At 46.5% G+C, this 13,071-nt stretch overlaps 1 protein-coding gene across 11 annotated transcripts in view; it reads left to right on the top strand.

The window, feature by feature from the left end:
• The window catches only part of syngap1b (synaptic Ras GTPase activating protein 1b), a 78,090-nt gene that overhangs the window by 43,760 nt on the left and 21,259 nt on the right, over positions 1-13,071 (top strand). For 7 of the 11 annotated variants that reach the window (XM_053844126.1, XM_053844135.1, XM_053844128.1 and 4 more), the window contains one exon: positions 10,965-11,410. In XM_053844126.1, coding sequence (XP_053700101.1) covers positions 10,965-11,410 — 446 coding nt within the window. Of the gene's footprint in view, positions 1-3,560; positions 4,721-10,964; positions 11,411-13,071 lie in introns of those variants that run through there. The other 4 variants (XM_053844137.1, XM_053844134.1, XM_053844136.1 and 1 more) reach the window with 2 other exon arrangements.

Below are 13,071 nucleotides of genomic sequence, written 5' to 3'. Positions count from 1 at the left end.
TCTTGCTCACAGTGGTCGTGGAATTGTCCCGTGTGACCGAGTCTCCTCTTGTCAAAAGTCCTGGCAGCTGAAGCTGTTCTCCTTGAGTGGCTCATGTTCTTCAGGACGCCTCACCTAAAGACTGCAGTTCCGCGTCACCTCCTCTCGCAGCCTCTGGCAGGAGTCAGCGATGATTCACACATGACTTTGCAAAGAAGTGCACGGCAGTGCTGGGAAGGAGTGGGTGTGGGTGGTGGGTGCACGGTTGGCAGGTGGCAGCGTTTTAAAGGTTAAAAATGTGGGCTTCTTTTTGGAAATGCAGCCGACGGAAACTGAACTGAGACGGAAGGAAGCAGATTTCATCCATTTAATATCGGTTCATTTAGAAAATAGTTAGAAGTTATAGTTGTGGAAGGTTGTTGTGCAATTGAGGACATGTTTGGATTTCTTCTGTCTCCCTGTCCATCGAATAATCTATGTTGTTATTCTAAACCTGAAAAACACACAGACCTCCTGGCTCTTTCTCCTCCTCTGTTAACCATCCATCACCCCGTCAGATGGCACAAGTCTCTCGGAGGCTCCTCTCCACCGTCCCATCATTCCCGAGTTCTCCGGGGTCTAACTGTCACCATGTTCCCTGTCGCTGCTGTTCAAGCTCTTCGTCTCCTGTCAGCTCAAACCTTCTTTCTCTTCTGGTCGGACACACACTGCGCTCCAGTCGCCTTAACTTGCATCTTGTCTGTCACAAATTGGAGTGTCATGGTCATTGCTAGAGTACTTCCTTTCAGGTTTAGGTGTAGCTGAATCGATCCTAGTTATGAAGGTGAAAACCAAATCTGTCAAGTTACTTTTTTTTATACAAAAATAATCACAAATCATGGTGTTTATAAATATATTTTTCAGGTATTTTTGTTTCAGGTATTTGTCTTTCTTTCCTGCCCGAACATTTCTGGAGTTTTTGTGCGTGTATTTAGTTGGCTGTGTTGGATTCCTCCGAAACGGTGCAGATTGTTCAAAGGTCATCATCTTGGTTCGTCACAGGTCACTGAGCTTCAGTTTCAGCTCTGTGGATGATCGAGGTTTTGTGATATCATTGTGAGAAACACCTTTTTCTGGGTTTCTTTCAGGCTTGAATAGGTGCTAGATGAGATTTGTCAGTTCTTCTTTTGACCAACCCAAGCTCAAGTCATGTTCCCGCAGTCCGCACTTTGTGTTTGCCGTGACGACTTTCCCAACAACGAGAAAGTTACGTACATGACCTCAAACGCCGAAAAAAATCAGTTTCTTTAGCTTGGATCCTCATCCTTTTGAACCGTTAAACTGGTTTGGTTTATTAACATTTTAAGTGTGTGCTGGTTTTCCCAGTCAGTCTTGGTTCGACAGCTGGCCTTCCCTTTTCCCAGAGTGGGTAGTGAGTCTCCAGGTGAGAGACATCACCTCACACCAGGGCCTCGCACCAGCTCTGGAGACATTTCAACAAGATTCACCTCAACTGACTTTGTGGGGAGCAGTGGTGCTACGTTGAGTCCCCTCTGGATGCCTGTGCTCCTGTCTCTGAGTCTCAACCTGGTCTGTGATCTTGTTTGATGGTAGAACTCCATCAGTCATTGGAGAGCTTTGTCTTCTTGCTCAGCTCTTTCTTCAGTTCAGGACTGGTCCTGGAGAGGACCAGGATGAGAATGACAATCAATGAGGCTGACTCCCACCTCATTTGAGAATGCTTCGAGAGAATAATTCTTCAAAATAATAATTCTGAAATAGTGTAAAATACCCACTTAATATTACATGTTAAGCCTCACACCTGGATAGTTTCAGCTCCTAAATTCTTTTGCAAATTGAATCTTCCAATCTTTACTCAGCCTTCAGAGACAAGGACCAAACATTCCAGCAGCTATTTTACCCACCGTTATTTCTCCACCCTCCTCTATTCAGTCTGTCTGCTGTGTAATTATTTCCATGGTTACCATTACGGATGTGAAGCCAAGCCTCATGCACTACACTAGTAATCGTTTCCTCTTCTCCCAGTTTCTCTCTCACACCCTCTCAGCTGCTACTATCTTTCTAAAACCAACAGTTATTTGAAGGCTCACGCAGCTGCGGTGCGCAGAGTAAAGCCAGACAAGTGTAATCCACATGAGGTACAAATCACCCCTCAGCTCTGCTGGATGATGAACCGTTGCAGATGTTAAACCCGGTCAACAATCTGAGCGACTCAAGTGGGTCGGATTCACAGTGTTTGACCCGCTAAGTCAGACAGTTAAGTGGTCGACAGAGGAAGGACTCTCACTGCTGTGGGCGGTTAATGAGTGGGAATATCTCTGGAGTTCTGTGCTCCAGAGTATTTGTATGTGCAGAAGAATGTGGGACTCACCCATCTGAGTGAGATTCAGTGAGTCTTCTCCTCTTCCTGTTGAGTTAAGTCGGTCCAATCGTTAGCTTCACGCCGTCGTGTTTGCCTGAGTAACTAAACACCTTGTCCATGCTAGTTTATTTGCAAAGGGTAGTGGGATCTTACACAGCAAGACCCTCCTGGTCCATGTGGTTTTATTTTCGTATGTCTTTGCTCTTGGCTCTTGTAAACGACCCTGGTTTGATGAGTTTAGCTCGGTGAAGACCATCAGATGACAATGAGCGTCAAAAAGAGTTGCTCCGAACCACCGTCGTCATGGAAACTGATCTGCTATATGACTGTACCAGTCAGGAAGTGCTGATTGATTATCACCGCTCAGCAGTCTTGCAACTCTAGCGTGTGAAAAAATAACTGGATGTGACATGAAAGCAAGAAGTGAGTCATTTGCATGATTGTTTGGTCGAGTCAGTGCTTCTTTAGACTCTCAAGTCCATGTTTAATACGCTCTTCAAGCTTTTCCAACCGCTTGTGTTCTGGAGGGTCACATCTTAAATGAGCCATTTCTGCCGAATACACAAAAAAGCCTCACATGGTCGCTTAGCTCACGGTGTCCGCTAATGAAATACATTTAGACATACGTGGTTTATATCAATTTAAGACAAAATGTTGTTTTCGCTGTCAGTCAAAAGAGGCTGCCAGGACGTTTTACAAGAAAGAAGTGGTATAGCTATGTTTTGGGAGCTTGCAGATCCGGTGCCTGGTTGCAGTATAGGAAATGTCTGGGTCCTTGTGTCTCACCATAGGCACTTGACATAAACACTCGCTGTTGCCCCCTTCAGTAGTGGGGCAAGTACTGCTCAACTGCTAGCTAGTGAAGTCAGTTGAATAGACCCACTCTGAAGTCAAGGATAAAGGAGTTAGCATCCAACCCTTAGTGTTGTCTCACGTGCACAAGGACACTTAAGCACAAGCCTTCGCAGCTTGAACTCACACTCAAGACACTTGACGTAATTGTGCTGTTCTTGAGGCCCCAGAGAAGATCAAGGGGCGGCACTGTGTGACCACATAAATCACACAAGTCACACTCGATCACACAAGGGGCAGGCATTAAAAACCCAATGCAACCTAAGGTATCAAAAGTCTTCATGGGATGTCACACTGTGTTTCACACCTACTGTATATTTAACTCTTATTAAACTGCCATCTTGCTCCCATGTTTCCGTCTTGCACCTGCCTAGTGCTGACATGGAAGGGGATAAACTTGCTTTAGATGGAAGAGTTGGAATGCTCAGGAGCGTGTCTCCTGTAATAGAGGTAGGAGAACAGGAAGTATGGAGGGAAAACTGAGGTTGATATCGCTCCGTCTCAGTCCCGCCCCTTTAACACGGCGCTCTCTCTCTTCCCTCTGCCCTTCCTCGCTGGAGATAGTGAGAGAGAGGAGTCAGAGCTCTGCTGCTGCTCCTCAAAGGCACTGCTGCCGTCCACCTGTGCAACACCGGACTACCCCTCAGGAACTAAGAGGCTTTTCCTTCCTGGATCTGCAGGAGCGACTTCTTTCCCAGACAAGTTAACTTGGCCATAAACAAACCACGGAGATTCTTCACTTGTGAAAAAAAAAATGAGAGAAATTGGCCTGAGTGGATCTTCCGTTGCTAACCAGGGAGCCGAGGACGCCGGGGGGAGAGGACAGGCAGGGGCCCGGGAGGAGGCCGGACCGCCGCTGCTCCAGAGGCAGGCTGCTGAAAGAGGGAGGCGGGGGGAGGATGGACAGCGCCTCCGTTTGAAATTATAACACGCTGCTTGTGTTTGTTCTTCTCTTCCCTAATTAGTGGAGAGATGCGACACAACGAACAGTGGCCCACTTAATAACTGTTTTCTTGTCAACGTGGCACTTTGGGGTCACCACAGAGGTAGACTCGGGACCCTCGTCCATGAACCTTACTGCAGTAGAGTGTCCTAGTTAGAACACTGTCAGTGTGAAGAGGTGTTGGCTGCCGTAGTGTTGCACGTCTGTCCGTGAAAACACAGGTGTATATTGTTCAGTGTCGTGTGAGAAGTGAAGAGCTTCAGGTGCCTTCGTCCATTATCTATCCGCCCATTAGTCTGTGAAGTTGAGTGAAGGTTAAAGTGGACCAACTGAGGGTCTCCAGAGCGCGCTCCTAGATTGCAGCCTTAATCTCGCCACAGGATGAGTGGCGTTTCAGCCCACAAGCCTGTCATGATGTTCGCTGCTACACGCTGCTAAACCCAAATATCGCCGCTGGTTTTCCCTCCTCTGGAGTATTGGTCGCCATCAAGCCTCATCTTTGGAATCTAAAACGGAACTTCTTCACTGAGAGGAAGACAGGTGGATTACAGAAGTCTGGACACGACAGGAAGCGTCTGATTTAGGTAGGACATGTTGGGAATTGGCTTTCATTGTGTTGCTCTCCCCATTAGTCTCATCAGCTGCCATTTTTAAATCTTGCCATGTCAGCACTTTTCCAAGAGCATGAGAATGTGGAGGAAGCAATAGCTTAGCAGGACGAGGACTTGCTCATGTAGAGCAGCGGGAAGCATTTGTTGTCTCAGGGATCAGATCGACATCGACAGGTTGAAAGACAGGTGTCGATGGAAGCACTTGTGAAAACTCTGATTCAAGGTGCAAGACTCGTGGTTGCATTACATTTACGTACAGGAGTCTACATCTCCTGCCTCACAGAGGCCATCTGCCACCCCAGACTTGCTTCCATTGAGACACTCTGTGACTGAAGTGAGTCTCTTTAACTAAAGGTGCTAGCCAGGGAATCACCAACTGACTTGGTCGACGAAAGACGGTAAGAATACACTTCTAAGACTTGAAAGTCTGACTCATCTGAGGGAGGCTGGAAATGAGTTAGTGAGTTGGACAGAGATCTGCCCAAGTGATTCCTGGAGCCAGAATGAGTCTTGCAAGTTGCAAGGATGAATAGACTGATGGTGTGACTGGCTAGAGTTGTTGAGTCACAGACAAATCACTGAGTCATTGTGACTGTATTAATGCTAGCTAGATAGAGTGGGAATCTGCCTCATTGATTGACTGAATTACTCTGTCATGGAGGCTGAAAGTGGGTGTCTCATGGTGTCTCTGCGTCTCAGACACATCTGAGCAAAACCACATTTGAGTGAGTCAAGCCAATGGAGTCTGAATCCCACCTGACCAAGTGAGTCCACGTGGCTATAGGTCCGAGGGTTGCAGTTGGATTGGCATGTTCAAACCTTCACAGCAAGTGAATCAAGAACAAGCTGATTCATTAGTATCAACTCACAGATGAAGTTGAGGAGCGGCTGGCACCTCTGGCTCGACTGTGCGTGTCCACAGCAGCTCGGTGCTGGAGTGCAATTGAAGAGCTCTCACTTTTAGCATCTCTGTCTCTGTAACCGAGGTTCTCGAGTCCTGCTGGATCCCGACGTTGTTTGTTGTCACTGAAACAAAGATGTATAGCGACCGAGGCGGCGTGATGAACCTCGGCTGGTAAATCAGACGCTGCACGCGACGCACTGATCTAAATATGAACTAGTTCACAGCGTGGAAGCACGAGTCGGATCCAAAATTAGACTTCGGCGTTTCATCTCTGTCTGCTAAAGTACATTCGCAGAAAAGACCAACAATCGCTGACTCAACCTTCCTTTTGCTTCCCACTGAGGCAAAAACAATTGCCAGGCGGAAGATGGACAGCTCAGAACGACTAGGTCATAAAGACGTTATTGCTCCATTTGGCTGCTGTGGAACAAAAGAAGCCGCGGCAGGAGCGAGACTGAGCGAACCGGCTGCTGCGTACCAGCCCTGAAAGCAGCCGACGGCCTGACAGTACAAAGGCTTGTCCAAGATCTTGGTTCTCAGCCCACTTGGCTCTCGGCGAGATGAGAAACTTGTGATCGGCAGTCCAAATGTTCTGGGTCGTTCGGAACTGTCTCTCCACTTGAGTGATCTGCTCTTAATATGTTGGGATATTTTAAACACATTTTTAACAGTTGAATAACTGGTTTGTTTGAAGTTTCAAATGCTGGAATGTGGATTAACCTTGAGTCATGTCTCCAATTAATCCTCGATTGAGTAAGACTGTACGTCACAGTTGCTGATTCCTTTTGGATTATAAAAGCAGAATTGTGGAGTTTTCAGCGGATTAAAAAGAAACAGCGACCACAGTTAGCTTTTGGCTAATGGTTAGCATCACAGACCACACGATATCAGGACAATACAAGTGAAAACTAGAAACCCCAGCCTTTCTTAGGAATATTGGGGTAAACAAATGGTTGTGTGCGTGATAAAAATGCAAAGCAACACACACAAAACCCTTAAAGTATAGTAAATGACAATTAAAATTCAGACACTTAAAGGGTATTAAATGTTATTTAAAATGAAAATAAGATGGAACATTTTGAAGAAGTAAAAAAAATTAATGGCATTTTAAAAATTATGAATTAATTTAAAAAAAGTTAATTTGGAACTTAGATTAAAAAAGTTGAAAAAAAACATGAGAGAAGAAATATACTTATTTATAAATAAAAAATGTAATAAACAATTTGAAGTAATAAAACAGTGTAATATAATAAAAAATAGAAGCTTGAAATAAATAAATAAGAATTCAGAAAACAAGGAAAAAAATTCAGCAGCTCCAGACACAGAAAAGTACTTTTGTATCCCGCCGTGTATTTTTAGAGTTGAATAATAAAATGTTATAAATATTTATTCGTCAGAATAATCGTTAGCTTCAATCTGGGTCACCATACGAAGTTCAGTGTTCGTTAGAGGTGCTGCTGCTATTTAAAGACATTTGTTCCTAAAAACCCACAAGTCCCCGAGTTTCATTTCAGTGCTTTTGTCTGGATTTGAACCTTGAACCCTGCGGCTGCCTCAGTCTTTACATGAAATTATGTAATGTTGTGTTTGGAACAACCCTGGGTAGACGACTTTGTAGTCACAGTTCACGGATCAAAAGCAAACACGGAGCCAACCGGAGCTCTATCATTGCAAACACATACACACACACACACACACACACACACGCACACGCACACACACACACACACAAAGCCCAGAGCGTTTCAGCGCTATTAAGACACCCACTCCCTCTCCAGCCTCCATCTCTGCCTCTTGTGCTCCCTCCATCCATCTAACTAACTCCCCCCTTCTCTCTCTGACTCCCCCTTCTCTACGTCGCCCCCTTGCTAGTGCTTTTCCTCCATCCTTTTTGTCTCTTGCTTTCTACTGTATTCCTGCAGCGCTGCTACTCCTACACACAACACTTAGAGCACACACACACACAACTCTGCTAGTTCTTTTTTTTTTTAAGCAACCTCTTACTCATGTGTGTCTACATCCCTCCCTCCCACTCTTTTAACTCCGTCTCCCTCTCAGTTCTCTTGGTGGGTCTGAGCTGGAAGCGATTGCCACCCACACGTTCCTCTTCAGCTTTCAGCTTGACATCAGATTTACATTCACAACCGACAACCGCAGCAGCAGCAGGAGCAGCAGCAGCAGCGACGGGACACACGTTCTGCTGCACTTGGTCTAAACGTGAACATGAAGTCTGCATATGAGCGCACATTCACTTATGTAACACGCTGGCGCTGACACGAGCAATACGGAGCTGCTGTCTGTGTACATGAAGGAGGAAGATGATGATGACCTGGAGAGAAAAGGAAGATCAGTTTTATAGTGTACATTTTTGGGTTTGTAGGTCTGTTTTGTCTCATTTTCTTATATGAATAATTGAATTTTATTTTACAGTAAACTCCGCTCCATAGGGTCATATTGAGGTGTGTGTGTCCTGCACAGGCTGATCTCATTGCTTGTGTACCAAACCTTCCTCACATCCTCCCGTCGTGACACCTGTTGGGTCACGTGACTTCAAATGAGAGGTCTCTGCAGATGTCTCTGCATTAGTGTGGTGTCAGTCTTCGGCTGTAATCCTCCTCTAATGAAGCTTTTATTCGAGCGGCTGGGCTCCATCGGGTCCTGCAGTCGCCTTTCGCTCCGGGTTATTGTGTGTTCGTGGCCGTGTGTAAACGCTGTCATTGTGTTTTGGACACAACATTGAATTGTGGAAAACAACGTTGCCATGGCAACACGGGTCCTGGGTTGTGGTGGAGACGTACAATAGCTTGTTGTTTTTGTTGGAAAAATCATAGTTTTTTTTTTTTTACGTATGTGCTTTTTTAATTCATTATTTCATTATTTTTTGTTTTTTTTATTCTATTCTTGGATTTTAGGGTTTTTTCAGTTTTTTCAAAGTTCACACTTTGATTGTTGGTGATATAAATTTTTTGTTTTTTGATTGACGTGGTGTTCATTTGCGTCTTCCGTGCCGTATGTTCATTGTCCTTGTGATTGCTGCATGCTAATGTTAGTGTCCCTCTCTTTTACAAAACCACCTTTCCAGAACTGGGGGGACGTTGGCTGCTATATCGCTCAGCTCATGACACGTTTCCTTATTTACACTTGGGTTCTTGTTGAAGGCTGAATACTGTGTTCGATTGGAAGATTGCTCCAAATAACAAATCCGCTCGCAGCAAATGACTCAGAAACAGCAGCTGCTGTAACCACTGCGCTTGTCTGAACCCTGTTCACTTCTGGGATGAAATCTGTTTGTCGCGCTCACTTTACCTGCAGCTCCTCCACGGTAACAATAGTCTGGCAGAAGTGGCAGGAAGTGACCCGACGGCCGACAGTTCGACTTCATCCCCCTCGATATGAAGCGATGATTGAAGCCATTTTCTTTCTCGTCTGAGGCCGAGAGAGGAGGAGGAAGTGCTTGCGGAGGGAGAAATCAGCAGTTAGGAAAGCAGCGACAGCTTTGTGCGGAATCATTGTCACTGTGTTTTATCACACTCCAGTCGCCAAAGGTGGACCCATGAACGGCACAGCTCTTTGTTATTTTCCTCCATGGGTTTGGTTCTGCTCAGGTTTTCTGCCTGTCAGATGAGTGTGTGAAGCTGCTGAGAGTTCACCTGAGGCGCAGTGTCTTTGGAACGTCCCTCATGAATCCCTCTACTGGAGGATGTAATAGAAGCCTCCTGTGAATCAGCACAGTAAACACACAACTGTTCTCCGTCACCTCGGGCAGTACAATTAAACCCACACGCTGCTTGACGGTATTGTCTAAAGCTAAACCCCCAAAATATCCAGGATCAGTCTCCAGAGAAAGTCATTTGTTTGCGGAAATGATCATTAGTTGTCTGGATTGGGGGAACAGTTATTCATGACAACTTGTGTGATAAACAGAGACGCAGCCAGGACAGCTACCATCTGAGCTATACAGGACTGAATGTTTAGCTTCAGTTATTTTTGGTCCAGAAATTGCGCCTGTGTGCAGTGCAGTCCTGAGAGTGTGGCGCCATCTGTTGGAGGTAAACAATGTTCCGTTCACTGCTACCTGCTGCTTCTGGAGTTTGACACAGAACATGATTAATCCTCGTAGCAGCGTTTCCAGCCCGCGTCCGACAGGTGACCATTACTACCTGCCGAGCTGCAGATGTGGATCGCAGTCTGTTATTTACGCGACTGCTGAGACGCGTGGAGCGTTGAATTAATAACTTTACAAGGAGGGGTAGGATGCTTGCTGGAGTGTTGTTAGAGAAGTAAACCATTTCTGAGTTCAACCCACTTCCTTCAACCGTCATCCTCTCTCTGACCTGTCGTCATCTCCTTCACCCGTCGCTCTGTCCCTCACCTGTCGTCCACTCTCTGACCTATTGTCCTCTCCTTTACCCGTCGTCCTGTCCCTCATCCGTCGGCCTCTCTCTGACCTGTTACCATTCTCTCCTTCAAGGGTCGCCCTCTTTCTGATATATTACCCGCTCCCTCACCTGTCGTCATCCCCGTCACCCGTTTTCCTCTCCCTAACACGTCGCCCTCCTCTTTACCCTTTGCTCTCTATCTGACCTGTTACCCGCTCCCTCACCTTTCGTCATCCCTGTCACCCATTTACCTCTCCTTCACCCGTCGCCATCTCTCTGACCTGTTACCCGCTCCCTCAACTGTCATCCTCTCCCTCACCCGTCGCCCTCTTTCTGACATGTTACCTGCTCCCTACCCTGTCGTCCTCTCTCTCTCACCCATCGCCCTCTTTCTGACATGTTACCTGCTCCCTCACCTGTTACCTGCTCCCTACCCTGTCGTCCTCTCCCTCACCCGTCGCCCTCTTTCTGACATGTTACCTGCTCCCTACCCTGTCGTCCTCTCTCTCTCACCCATCGCCCTCTTTCTGACATGTTACCTGCTCCCTCACCTGTTACCTGCTCCCTACCCTGTCGTCCTCTCCCTCACCCGTCGCCCTCTTTCTGACATGTTACCTGCTCCCTCACCTGTTACCTGCTCCCTACCTTGTCGTCCTCTCCCTCACCCGTCATCCTCTTTCTGACATGTTACCTGCTCCCTCACCTGTTACCTGCTCCCTACCTTGTCGTCCTCTCCCTCACCCGTCATCCTCTTTCTGACATGTTACCTGCTCCCTCACCTGTTACCTGCTCCCTACCTTGTCGTCCTCTCCCTCACCCGCCGGCCTCTTTCTGACATGTTACCCGCTCCCTCACCTGTCGTCCTCTCCCTCACTCGTCACCCTCTTTCTGACATTTTACCCGCTCCCTCACCTGTCTCCCTCTCTCTCCTCAGATCACCGCGCCCGCAGGAAGAGCATTGCGACAGGAAAGCAGCCCAGCATGGACGTCCCTCCCTCTGCCCCCCTTCAACCCTTCCGACAATCCGTGAGTAACCCTCTGTGTTCCCGGCCTCTCTCGCTGCCTCCCCCCCTCCTCCCTCCCCACACCTGTGGCCGCCGAGCCTCCTGCGCCCCGCCTCACCTCTCCCCCCTCCCCTTTGCCGTCTCCCCCTCCTCCACTGCATGCCGGCGGCAAAACCTACTAAAAAGCAGCAAGAAGGCGCCCGGCACGCCCCCCCTGCCCCGCTCGCTGCCTCTCTCCCCTTCCCTCTCCTTCACCCTGCCTCACTCGCCCGCCGCCTTCTCCACCCCCTTCTCGTACTGGGGCGGAGATTGGAGGGCTGCAGGTTCGAGTCCAATGGCAGGAGGAACGTTAATTGCACCGCTGCCCCCTGTGGAGGTACGTGACACTGCAGTGGCAGGGAATGTTCTGGACGCTGTGACAAAGGAATCCTGTGTGGAACTGTTGTCGGTCCTTTCTGTTTATTATGATTATGATGAAGTTCTCCAGCTGATTCTTTCAAACATCCACTGTCTCGGAGCAAAATACTGCTACATAATGTATCTGAAGAATCTGTTTCAATAGAGAAGTAATTGTATGAATTAGGAGGAAAAATCATGATGCCAAAATAAATACTAAATAATAATTCACAGATTGATAATTGAACATCAGAACAGTTGGAACTCGCTGTGCCACTGGTGTCCTGCTCCCTGAAAGGCATGTCATGAGACTAAGCTGTGTTCTGGAAACAAAGCTGGGACACGGTGTCTCTGATTTCTTCCCGAGTGTGTCAAAGAGCCGACGCCGGCAGCCGTCTGTGGCCTCAGTTAATGTTCGCTGTTTAATTCAGGGCGGAATCTCGATCAGCAGGTATCAAACGTGCTCATGAAAGCGCTGCGCGTGTGAACGGCTGCCAAGCGTCTGTGAGGTGTCCCAGGCTTGTCCTTCCTGCTGATGTTACGCTCGAATGTTGCTGAAATGAGCCGCGCGCTCGATGATACTTCCACTTTTATGCTGTCAATAATTCAGGCCTGTCACAGTTTAGCTCGCCAAAATGAATTTTTTGTCTGCAGTTACTGCTGACAGGTGAAGTTGAGATATTTTAAAAATGTGCAAATATTCTCCTGCATCATAAATAACATTATGTTCCATTTTGTTTCATCATTTTAAAACTTTTAAACCAAACAAAGATGTTTATTTTTAAAATAATTCTGCACCGTACTAATATCACTCATTATTATTATTATTATTATTATTTATCATGATTAATTAATTCGTATCAGCATTTGTTTTAACAATTTGCAGTTGTTGTTTGTTCTAAATTGATTAACTAATATTGTGCTTTACATTATATTTAATTTATATTTTGCATTTCCAAGATGCATCAGGTAGTTATGATAATAAAATATTTGCTTCGCTGGGGGATCCATTATGGCGGCACCTTCACTGCTACTTCCACGTCGGTGTTTCGGAGCTGTCGGATGTCAGGCAGGAGGATAAATCAGTGACGTCCAGCAGATGGAGTCCTCACTCATCATCATCTCCTCCACGTTCGTCGTAACTCAAGCAAACCTCCGACCGCATCGATTCCACAAACCTCCTCAATCTCCCACCCGCAGACGTTTTTATGGGGCAGCGCTCAGCGGGAATGACAATCACTGTGACAGCTTTGAGATCTGACAAAACAAACAGACATATTTTATGGAATTGTTCATGAAAGACGTTTCACCATTGTAATCTTCCCATAACTCCACAGTTGGTGCTGAACTTGTGTCAGTGTCGTCATTGACCTTCATTCATTCGATACAAATGAAATGCTGCCGGAATTTTAATGTGTACAGATAAGCAGAAAGACATAAGACCTGTCGCATCGTTCTATGTAAGATAAAAATGATATATATTTTTTAAGTGTCGTAGTCAGTAATAAAAATGAAAGGATTAAAGCCACTAACTTAAATCAGTAAAACCAAACAAAAGTTGAAAAATAAATAATGAAAATGTGTTTTATATTGAAACAGACCTGGGTGCCAAAAGCAGCCCTTTGCATCCACTTATATTAC

The sequence above is a fragment of the Synchiropus splendidus genome, chromosome 15, assembly GCF_027744825.2.
Source record: "Synchiropus splendidus isolate RoL2022-P1 chromosome 15, RoL_Sspl_1.0, whole genome shotgun sequence".
Classification (NCBI taxonomy): domain Eukaryota; kingdom Metazoa; phylum Chordata; class Actinopteri; order Syngnathiformes; family Callionymidae; genus Synchiropus; species Synchiropus splendidus.
The sequence above is the reverse complement of the archived record's forward strand: the minus strand, read 5'-3'. Positions and strand labels throughout refer to the sequence as shown.